Below are 12,585 nucleotides of genomic sequence, written 5' to 3'. Positions count from 1 at the left end.
GTATGGCAAAAACCACCACAATAGTGTAAAGTGATTCGCTTCCAATTAAAATAAATAAATTAATGTTTTTAAAATGCAGCTAAACCTGAGGCGTTATGACATAGCTAATCATGCCTGAGAAACTGATCTCATTCACTTGTCTCACAAGCATTTCAGGTTAGTTAGAACTCCTAGTAATATGGATTCCTGGCAAATATCTCAATCAGAAACTCCACTATGCCAACAATATTGATGGTTGTATAGTAGTAATTTCCAAATGCAAATAGAAAACACTTGCATATTAAATGAACACTTGCCTAATAATGTTAAATATATTTCCAAAGGATACTAATTTATTCTAGGAACTAGTTACTGGATACCTATGACTTAGGCACTAGATCAGGTAACATATACATGAATAAGATATGTATCTGACTTCAAGAAGCTTATGGTGAATATATTCAAGAAACCAACAAAGTGATTCTGAACCCTAAACAAAGGAGACTAGCATGTGTAAACAAAGAGAATAGAATGATGATCTTTGAAGGAAGATCAAATTTCCAAACTGGTACGGGTATTTTAAATCAATGTACTGAAATTAGCAATAAGAACTGCTATATGAGGTTTCACTTATCGTTATTTCGGAATTAAAGTAACAAAATTCATTGATGGATTGAACTGAAATATCTTGAATAATGATTATAGAGAGACATATTTTCTATATAGGTGCTAATTTTTGACAGTTTAATAAAAGTTTGTATAGAATGATGATGTGTTATAAAATATATTTTAATAAGGGAGCAAAAGACCCCTTGTTCCCACAGCATTCACCAAAATGGAAAACACTGAATCTTTAAATGTCCTTTAGAATTCAATGAAAATGACATTTTTGGACTGGATGCTCTGGCTTGCTGATGTCTTCAGCTTCAAACCTTTCAAGTGAGCTGGTACACCAATGGGTAAAGGTCCTGGAAAGAATCCTCTGAGTTCTGGGACCAGTCCTATCTGACCTGTTTGAGAGTACTGAGTACACTTAATAGCTGTGCAACCCAGTTGTCTCATCTGTAATTTCCATAGCCTGTGCCAAGTGATGGTTCACAAAGCCATTTAAACCCTGAACTGGACATTTATAAATGTTATATGGCCATGAAGGAGAGATTAGAATGATCTCTTGTACTTCACAACTGACAACCTTATAATTATATTAGTTAAAATATAGTTTAAATACAGGATTATATTGTGCTTTTTGACCACTTAGAAAATAAATTTCAAAAAATAATTTCCTTCTGTGTTTACAATGTTTTGTTCAATATTTTAAAGTCTGACATGTCATAAACAGTTGAAAAACAGAATATGTTGAATTACATAGTTTTCAATTATAGTAAAACTGAAAAAGGTTAATGACAGCTGCTATCTTTCTGATTAAATGTTATTTTTTGTTAACATTTTAAGATTACTATTATCTATGAAAAAAGTGACTCTGTGGTCAAAATTTCAGAAGGTCCCAAAGTTACCTAGTAAGATATGACATGGATTAACAAAGGGAAAACAATTAAACATCTATGAAAAACATATCAACATCTAGACTGATAGCTTATGTCAAAAATTTTTAAAAAACAAAATTATGTATGGCATGCTGTCAAAGTAAGTCTTTCATTTTAGTAACAAGTGACATTAAGAAAAGGTCATCTGTATTCATATTCATTCAGTAATTGCCATGGGGATTGTTTTTAAACTTCTAAAACAGGTATATTATTATAAATTGTTTAAAAATCTTCATAAACTGAAATTCAAGATAAAATTAACAAGGAACACTAGAAAAAATATCCCCTTTGCAATCATTTAAAAATGAACATAGGCTTTAAAAAAACTATTGTCATAAATTTCACACTAACCACCACTATGCCTCATCTTGCAATGCAGCATTAATACTTACTGCTGCTCAGCAAACTGTTCTTAAGACCATAACCACTAAACTGACCAGCATTAATTAAAATGCCCAGCACAATGACTAATATCCAGATGCCTGAGTGAGTCAATGCAGAGCCCAAGGATGCTTAATTTATCAAATGGAAAATGGAAGTGAAAAAAACTGGTACATAGGTACTGTAAAAGTCTACCTCTTTTAATCAGTCAGTTCAGTTCAGTTGCTCAGTCATGTCTGAATCTTTGCAATCCCATGGACTGCAGCATGCCAGGCTTCCTGTCCATCACCAACCTCCTTTAATACCTTCTCTTAAAAAATTAAGGATCTGAAATTACCTTATAATCCAAGAAAGAATTCACTTGCTCTACTTCAGAATTACTTAGCATATCACTTTCTTCATCATCAATAATTTCTATTTTCTGTAACACAAGTAGAGAAGTTTTCATAAATATATATCTTATCATCACCATTACACTCAATAATGTATAGAGCATATAATCCAATGTTCAGTTTTAGCAATGGGGTTTTCTAGTCTAGGTTATCAAGAGTAAATTCTAACTGGCTCCTCAGCTTTACACCTAGTATGTGTCTGAGCCACCTCCTTTAGTAATAGAAAGTTATTGTAATATAATTTAAAATAGAAAAAACACTTTTATAATATCCTTGAAAAAATAAGTAATCAAACTCTGCTTAAATGGGTAGTGCCCTTCAGGAACAGGGAATTTGTTTTCTGTAAAGGTAGACTAAAAGTTTAATTGGCTGGCAGAACTTTCTTCTTTACACTTTCATATTTCTCTTTGCAACTTGTAATGCAAAATATCAACATATGACATTCATTGCAAAGTCAAATACAGTGTTTTTTTTTTTTCAAAAAAATCCACTTATTCACAGTGCTCCATTAGTGAGATAATTGAAAGCAGACATTTAGAATGTAATGGTGATAAGAGTATGGTGATTTGTTTCCTTCACTGGACAGTAAATGAGAAGAGAGAGAGCAAGAACAAGAGAAACACTAAACTGCCCTTCAGTTCAGTTGCTCAGCCGTGTTCAGCTATTTGCAATCCCGTGGACTGCAGCACACCAGGCTTCCCTGTCCATCACCGACTCCTGGAGCTTGTCCAAACTCATGTCCATCAAGTCAGTGATGCCATCTAAACATATCCTCCTCTGTCATCCCCTTCCCTCCTGCCCTCAATCTTTCCCAGCATTACAGTCTTTTCCAATGAGTCAGTTCTTTTCATTGGGTGGCCAAAGTATTGGAGAATCAGCTTTAGCATCAGCCCTTCCAAAGAATATTCAGGATGGACTGATTTCCTTCAGAACTGACTGGTAAGACCTCCTTGCAGTCTAAGGGACACTCAAGAGTCTTCACCAACACCACAGTTCAAAGGCATCAATTCTTTGGCATTCAGCTTTCTTTATATTCCAACCCTCGCATCCATACATGACTACTGGAGAAACCATAGTTTGACTAGACGGACCTTTGTCAGTAAAGTAATGTCTCTGATTTTTAATATGCTGTCTAGTTTGGACATAGCTTTTCTTCCAAGAAGCAAGTGTCTTTTAATTTCATGGCTACAGTGACCATGTGCAGTGATTTTGGAGCCCAAGAAAATAAAGTCTGTCACTATTTCCATTATTTCCCCATCTATTTGCCATGAAGTGATGGGACCAGAAGCCGTGATCTGAGTTTTTTGAGCTTTAAGACAACTTTTTCACTCTCCTCTTTCACTTTCATCAAGAAGCTCTTTAGTTCTTCTTCACTTTCTGCTGTAAGAGTGGTGTCATCTGCATATCTGAGGTTATTTATATTTCTCCCATCAGCAATCTTGATTCCACCTTGTGCTTCATCCAGCCCAGCATTTCCTATGATGTACTCTGCATATAAGCTAAATAAGCAGGGTGACAATATATAGCCTTGATGTACTCCTTTCCCAAATTGGAACCAGTCTGTTGTTCCATCTCCCATTCTATCTGTTGCTTCTTGACCTGCATACAGATTCTTCAGGAGGTGGGTCTGGTTGTCTGGTATTCCCATCTCTTGAAGACTTTTCCACAGTTTATTGTGATCCACACAGTCAAAGGCTTTGGCATAGTCAATGAAGCAGATATTTTTCTGGAACTCTCTTGCTTTTTCTATGATCCAATGTATGTTGGCAATTTGATCTCTGGTTCCTCTGCCTTTTCTAAAACCAGCTTGAATTCTGAAAGTTCATGGTTCACATACTATTGAAGCCAGGCTTGGAGAATTTTGAGTATTACTTTGCTAGCATGTGAGATGAATGCAATTGTGTGGTAGTTTGAATATTCCTTGGTGTTGTCTTTCTTTAAGATTGGAATGAAAACTGACATTTTCCGGTCCTGTGGCCACTGCTGAGTATTCCAGATTTGCTGGCATATTGAGTGCAGCACTTTCACAGCATCATCTTTTAGGATTTGAAATAGCTCAACTGGAATTCCATCATCTCCACTAGCTTTGTTCATAGCAATTGCTAAGCAATGACTTCGCATTCCAAGATGTCTGGCTCTTAGGTGAGTGATCACACCATTGTGGTTATCTGAGTCATGAAGATTTTTTTTTTTTTTGGTATAGTTCTTCTGTGTATTCTTGCCACTTCTTCTTAATATCTTCTGCTTCTGTTAGGTTCATACAATTTCTGTCATTTATTGTGCCCATCTTTGCATGAAATGCTCCCTTGGGTATCTGTAATTTTCTTGAAAAAATCTCTAGTCTTTCCCATTCTATTGTTTTCCTCTATTTCTTTGCATTGATCACTGAGGAAGGCTTTCTTGCCTCTCCTTGCAATTCTTTGGAACTCTGCATTCAGATGGATATATTGTTCCTTTCCTTCTTTGCCTTTAGTGTCTCTTCTTTTATCAGCTATTTGCAAGTTGTCCTAGGCAACCATTTTGCCTTTTTTACATTTCTTTTTCTTGGGGATTGTCTTGATCCCTGCCTCCTGTACATTATCATGAACCTCTGTCCATAGTGGACATTGAACTATGGATGGAGGTTCGTGATGTTGTACAGGAGGCAGTGATCAAGTCCATCCCCAAGAAAAAGAAACTGCCCTTAGCTTTAGAATTGACATACAGCAGTTTGTATAGCATCTTGCACACAGTAGGTACTAATTAAATATTTGTCATAAGGATGAACATAACAGCTTAATATCAATGGAAAGAATGGCTGATAAGCTCCAACCATAGAATCTCCAATCATAGAATTCTTTTTAAAGAAAAACAAAACCAAAACCCAAAGACAAAATCTGCTTCAAATTTTTCTTTTGCATATGAATAATTCAGTTAAAAAAAAAAAAAAAGCACTTTAAATATTTAAACCCTGCCAACCCAAAAGAAAATTTAAAAAGAGAAAAGCTAAGCTAGAGTTAGTCACTAGGCAGTCTTTTAAGAACAATCACATTAATAGCAACATGTCTCAGGCAGAATTTGAAATCAAATTTCCTAGCCAGCAATTGATATGGTGATTAAAAATCACAAATGAACTTGGAATGATTATATTTGATATATTGCCTTTGGGGATAGGATACCGTAACAGGGTTTGTTACCATCAGGCTTCTGAGTCAGAAAGACAGCTGCAAAGGAATTGCTTTGTACTGCTGCCTGGAGATGAATCTAATGTTTTGTTTTCTATTATAATAACTATAAACTTGGGGCTTACTTATGTTGGCTCTCACATGAACATCGATTTGATATCTTTTTCTGATGCTGTTGTTTAAATTTTTATATTTGGATAGCTTCTGGGAAAACAGAGCTAAGTAATCAAGAGAGAAGGCTTGAGGGGCCACTGTATAGATTTGTGCATATAAATAGGTCTTGTATGTCTTTGTGATCTGCCATCCATGAATAGTTGGGGACACTCAAAAGTTATAGGCAGAGGAAATCAACCTTTGAAAATCTGAAGTTTTGTCTCTGAAAATAAATTTTTCTTGATAAATTAGGTGCCTTAGTGACTGTGAGTCATCCCATGCCAGGAATTCATTCATTATTTTCAAATGGCTGCCACAGGGGAAATTCAATGCTGAAAAATTCAAACAGAAAATGAGCATGTCTTTAGGGGAACAAAGTTTCCAATTTGTAAATAACTGCATATAATTTGTAATAGTATTACTCAAATCTAGAGCAAAGGAAATTATTAAATAGTGGAATTAAGAATATTGGCACCATTAATAATTGTGGAAAACAATTATTACTAGCTATCTAATGAAAACACAACTTTGCCTCAAAATAAAAGCTAATTTTTCTATATGCCCATTCAATTTAGTTAGGTCAACCATCAACTTAAATCAGGACTGAAATCAGTAAAATACAATCTTAAACTACATTCTGTATGTGGAAAACACTGTTATATATTGTTTATATATAGCAAAAAAGAACAAAACTGTATTTTATGTGCTCAAGTTTTATTAAAGTGATGTGACAGAATTATAATGCTAGACAAACAATGTTCGTAGTGGAAGCCAGGGTAAATCTTGAAGTTACAGCCATTTTGTAACAGAAAAATCCATTATATAGACCAATTGTAAAGATTACAATGAAGCAAAAAACACTGATTTGAAAACAAAAACAACAGCACAATGACATTTTCCTTTATGTCTGACTTTGGGTTAATACCATCTTGATTTCTGAATTACTTGATTGAGTCAGAATATAAACAGATACTGCTAAAACAGCTGCTTCGAGAACATCATTATATACCAATAATGTTTACATTTTTACAAAACCTAGTTTAATCCACACGTAGGCTGTATCTGCTTACTATTCAATTTTTTAATACTACCTTTCTTCTATTACTACAATTTTTAAGATGACTAGCTGAGTCCAATTTAACTAAAAAGAAGAAAAGTTTCCGAACACAGTGGAGACAGGTATGGTCTGAACAACAAGAATCAGGAATGCATGGATACAAGTTCCAGAACTAAGAATGACTTCCTTCATGGTCTCATGCTAAACTTTTAAAATTCTGCCATCTGTCAAATGAGAAGAAATTGGCTATTTGCTGAATACGTTGAAGCAAAATAACTTGTTATGTTTAAAATGTCACATATATAGTAGGCATTAGGTTTTCATATTTGCAAAGCTCTTACATAAATAAGGCACAAATGATATCATTTTAAATTTCATTTATTAAACCCTATAAGATATATCATTGCATAGGTAACAGATCTGTTTTGATTTGTGGAGCAAGACTTTTTTTTCTGACAATGCTGATACTGTCACCAACGGGAAATAAATCCTTGCAACCCATTATGTAATGAGGAAAGAATCTCAAAGTGTACATACCACATTATCTGCTGATACCGCATGGTGGTTCTCTTCCTTATGAGCCCTTGCCTCATTTGGAACAACTTCATTTGACTCCTCTATGGAAACAAAGAAGGCCATGGTTTCATTTTTCATTCCTTAAATCTTTATTGCAAACTTTTTTTTTTTAAAATAACTTTAATGATTTCTCTGTTGTAAAAAGACACAAATGGCAATTCTACTTCAAACAGTGTATTCTAAGAAAATAAGTGTGGATGGGTTCAAATTTAAGGATGGTCATCACTGTGATGTTTATAATTGAAAAATCTGAAGCGTTTATATGGTTAACAATAGAGGCTTGGATAAATCATGTGGGGCTCATCCTTAAATAAATGCTATAAAAGAACTAAAAGTGAAGTAGAAGAATAGTTGATAATAAAGAAAATATTCATATCTATTGGAAAGAGAAAAACTGAAGGTGACAAAATCTGCTATGTAGGTACACTGTGATCTTAATTTTGTTTAAGAGAAAAAGCATATACTTTCATGGAGAAAAAAAGACTGACACTATTTACACCAAGGCATTGCCATTATTATTTCTGAATGGAATTACAGACAACTTTTATTATTCTTCATTTTGTCTAATTTACTTGCTTTGATAATTCTTATTTTCTTCCATTTGCTTATTTATATTTAAATATTTTCTACAATAAAAATGTAGTGCTCATTTTAATAAGAAAAAAGTGATAAAAATAATGTTCAAATACATGATATAAAACTATAAATATAGTACGTTTTCAAGTTTGTAATAAAGGATGTGTATATGAGTGTACATAGACACATATAAACAATCCCGTATATATGCAAAGAGAAAGCACTGGCATAAATATTTTCTCACCCCCATTTCAGGAATGGATATCACTGAGAGGTATGGTTTTTTTTTTTCTAATTTTTTTCATTTTATGTTCCAATATTTTCTATAATGAACATATTATATGTATTCCTTTTATGATCAAAATGTAGTACTCCCATACTGTAGGGGGAGTGGCTAACCTCCTCTCATGGACACACCAAAATTGCAATTATTTACAGAGCAACTACCCTTGAGAGCAATATGAGAACAAGCAGAAAAGATTAACTACTGGAAATACAATGAAGGGGTCACAAGAAGAAGAATGAGAGGGGTGAAGACACAGTACAGTGAAGACCCATACCTTTGGGGAAGATAACAGGAGGATAACTATAATTGCAGAGATTCTCCTCCAAGGGGAGAGGGAATCTGAGCCACACAACAGGCTCTCCAGTCTAGGAGTTTTGCACTGGGAAGATGAGCCCTCAGAATGTTTGACTTTGAAGTGAAGCAGGGCTTACATTCAGGAAAGTCAGAGGGCTGTGGGGAAAATACTCCATTCATAAAGGGCACACAAAATCTCACCCTCCAAGATCCGGGGCAGAAGCAGTAATTTGAAAGGAGCTTCGGTTCTGATCTTGAAAATCTTCCTGGAGGCAGGAGGCAAATAAAACTCACCTTGGAAACATAGAAGCTAGCAGTAGCCATTTGGGGGAGTTCATTCCACCGTAAGTACACTGGTGCTGCTAAGCACTATTTTGGAATCCCCACTCTATCTTATTCTTGCCAGGACTCACCCCACCCCCAGTTCTGTGATGCCCCAGGCCAAACAGCTAGCCAGGTGGGGACACAGTCTCATCCACCAGCAGACTGACTGCTTTAGGAATTCTTAAACTCCTAGTTGCTCCAGGACCTGACCACATCTACCAGAATGCCCAGGACCTGGCCAAGGTCACCAGTGCACTTGCACTAACCCTAGGACTCCCAGGGCCCTGAAGCCAGAGACTGTGGGACCCAACTCTGTTCACCAGTGAATGGTACTTTTGACACTTTTATTCAACATGATATTGGAAGTCCTAACCACAGCAATCAGATAAGAAAAAGAAATAAAATATATCCAAATTTGAAAGGAACAAGGAAAATTGCTTTTAAAGATGTTATGACACTGTACATAGAAAATGCTAAAGTGAAAGTGAAGTCACTCAGTCATGTCTGACTCTTTGAGACCCCGTGGACTGTAGCCTACCAGGCTCCTCCATCCATGGGATTTTCCAGGCAAGACTACTGGAGTGGGCTGTCCTTTCCTTCTCCAGGGGAGCTTCCCGACCCAGGGATTGAATCTGGGTCTCCTGCATTGCAGACAGATGCTTTACCATCTGAACCACCTAAAGAAACCATCAAAAAGTACTAGGACTCATCAATGAATTTGGTAAAGTTGCAGGACAGAAAATTAATATGCAGAGATCTGTTGTGTTTCTATACACTAACAGTGGATTAGCAGAAAGAGAACTTATAAAAACAATCCCATTCACAATCACATAAAGAAGCATAAATTACCAGGGAATACATCTAACTAAAGAGGTAAAAGATCTATGGTCTAAAATTATAAGATACTGAAGAAAGAAATTGAAGATGACAAAACAAATGGAAAGAAATTATGTGTTTATGGGTTGGAAGAATTAGTATTGTTAAAAGAACTATACTCTGCAAGGTAATCTACAGATTCAACATGTTCCCTAACAAAATACCAATGACATTTTTTTTTAACCAATGGCATTTTTTAAAGAACTAGACATATTTCCAAAATTAGTATGGAAACACAAACAACCCTGAATAGGAGAAACAATCTTAATAGAACAAAAAAAGAGATATCATGCTCCCTGATTTCATACTATACTACAAAGCTACAGTATTCAACAGAAAGTTTCTATCACAAACACAGATATGTAGATCAACAGAACCAAATAGAGAACCCAGAAATGAACCCACACTTATATGGACAATTAATTTATGACAAGGGAGGCAAGAATATACAATGGAGAAAGTACAGCTTCTCCAATAAATACTATTGAAAAAACTGGACAGCTACTTTGAAAAGAATCAAAATAGACTATTTTCTAACAGCATATACAAAACCCAAAACAAATTAAAGATGTACCTGTAATATCTGAAATCATAAAACTTCTACAAGAAAACATAGGTAATTTGCTCCTTGATATCAGTTTCAGCAATATTTTTTGGATATATATCTTCAATCAAGGAAAACAAAAGTAAAAATAAACAAATAAAACTACATCAAAATAAAAGTTTTCACATAGTGAAGGAAACTCAATAAAACGAAAAGGTCACCTACTGAAATGGGACAAATTATTTGCAAAGGATGTATCTGATAAGGGATTAAGATCCAAAATATACAAAGATCTCATAGAACTCGATATAAAAAATACAAACAACCCAATGAAAAACTGACATTTTTCAGTGAGTAGACATTTTTCCAAAGAAAACATACAGATGACCAACAAGAAAAGATGGTCAATATCACTAATCATCAGGGAAATGCAAATCACAACAGTGAGATATCACTTCACATCTGTCAGAATGCCTGTTATCAAAAAGACAAGAAATAACAACTGTTGGCCAGGATGCGGAGAAAAGGGCACCCTCCTGCACTGTTGGTGGGAATGTACATTGGTGCTGGCAGAAAATATGGATAACAGCATGAAGACTCCTCAAAAATTAAAAATAAAACTACCATGTAGTCCTGTTGCTGTTGTTCAGTTGCTCAGTCATGTCCAACTTCTTTGGACTGCAGCATGCCAGGCCTTCCTGTCCTTCACCATCTCACTGAGCTTGCTCAAACTCATGTTCATGGAGTTAGTGATGCCAACCAACAATCTCATCTTCTATCATTCCCTTCTCTTCCTACCTTCAATCTTTCCCAGCATCTGGGTCTTTTCTAATGAGTCAGCTCTTTGCATCAGGTGGTCAGAGTTTTAGAACTTGGGCTTCAGCATCAGTCCTTCCAATAGATACTCAGGGTTGATTTCCTTTAAGACTGACTGGTTTGATCTCTGTGCAATCCAAGGGACTCTGAAGAGTCCTCTCCAGCACCACAATTTAAAAGCATCAATGCTTCAGTACCCAGCCTTCTTCATGGCCCAACTCTCACATCTGTACATGACTACAGACCATAGCTTTGACTATAGGAAGCTTTGTCAGCAAAGTGATGTAACATGGCTGTGTGCTATAAATGAAAATTGTTAGGAGAGTAAATCCTAAGAGCTCTCATTGCAAGGAAAATTTGCTTTCTATTTCTTTAACATTTTTTTTTTTTCCATTTGAGGTGAGGGGCTTTTGCAAAACTTTTGTGGTAATCATTTGATGATGTATGCAATTCAAACCATTATGTTATACACCTTAAACTTATACCGTATTGTATGTCAATTATATCTCAACAAAACGAAAAAGAAGTTAGCAAACTGTAAATTTGAATGAGTAGTCAATGCCTGACTGTCACATTAAATAACAATAAAACAACAATGAAATTAAAAAAAAAAAAACTCAGTAGTTTAAAAATGAGAAAAGAAAAAAATAAAAAAAAAAGAAAATCAATTCAGAAAAATCAGTCTACTAAAAAGCTTCATGCTGAGATAGGAGAAGTGGCTAATTCACAGCATAGTGTAGCTACAAGATAATCCTTTGTCTTAGATTTCCTCCATGTCTACCCCTTAGAAAAACAGATGAGTAATGTTTCTGTCTTTTATTTCTGAACACCATATCATGAACATTATTTGGATAAATTAGTGGAAGTTCTCAGTTCCTTGGTAATGAACAATTTATTTCACCAGAGAAAGCAAAACAAAATATTTATCAGTTCTCCTAAGATTTTTTGAGTCCATCCCTTCCCATGGAAAGACATATGAGTCCCTGTACGAACATGGAGGATGACTAGGAGGTAGTCACTGCTCATCCAGGAACTCACATATGAGTGCATTGAGAACGAAAGGTATTCAGGGAAAATTTACCAGAGTTTTAATACAAAGTCTACTATGAACTCATTTTTTTTTTTTCTAGAAAAGAGTGGTTTCTAGGTTTCCAGTTCAAGATGGCAGAATAGAAGGACATGTGCTCATCTCCCTCCTGCAAGAGGGCAAAAGCACCAAAATTGCAACTAGTTGTTAAGCAATCATCTACAGGAGGACACTGGAACCCACTCCCCCTCCCCCCCAAAAAAAGATACTCCAAGTCCAAAGACAAAGAAAAAGCCACAACAGGATAGTAGGAGGGGCACAGTCACAGTAAAGCCAAAACCCATACCCACCGGGTGGGTGGCTCACACATTGGAAAGCAATAATACCAAAGAATGTCTCCCAATGTTGTAAAGATTCTGGCCTCACGTCAGGCTTCCCAGCCTGGAGATCCAGCAAAGGGACTGGGAATCCCCAGGTAATATGACTTTAAAGACCATCCGTGTTTGATTACAGACCTTCCACAAGACTGAGGGAAACAAAGACTCCATTCTTGGAGGGCATAAACAAAGTCTTGTGCTCACCAAAACCAGGGGAAA

The 12,585-nt window shown here is 35.6% G+C and overlaps 1 protein-coding gene across 1 annotated transcript in view; it reads right to left on the bottom strand.

Moving 5' to 3' along the window:
• Positions 1–12,585, bottom strand: part of HDX (highly divergent homeobox) — a 211,601-nt gene that overhangs the window by 20,721 nt on the left and 178,295 nt on the right. The window contains exons 7-8 of the mRNA XM_043459917.1: positions 7,208–7,287; positions 2,242–2,325 (exon numbers count right to left, since the gene is read on the bottom strand). Coding sequence (XP_043315852.1) covers positions 2,242–2,325; positions 7,208–7,287 — 164 coding nt within the window. The remainder of the gene's footprint in view (positions 1–2,241; positions 2,326–7,207; positions 7,288–12,585) is intronic.

The sequence above is a fragment of the Cervus canadensis genome, chromosome X (assembly GCF_019320065.1).
Source record: "Cervus canadensis isolate Bull #8, Minnesota chromosome X, ASM1932006v1, whole genome shotgun sequence".
NCBI lineage: Eukaryota > Metazoa > Chordata > Mammalia > Artiodactyla > Cervidae > Cervus > Cervus canadensis.
Note: the sequence above shows the minus strand (reverse complement) of the source record. Positions and strands in the feature narration are given on the sequence as shown.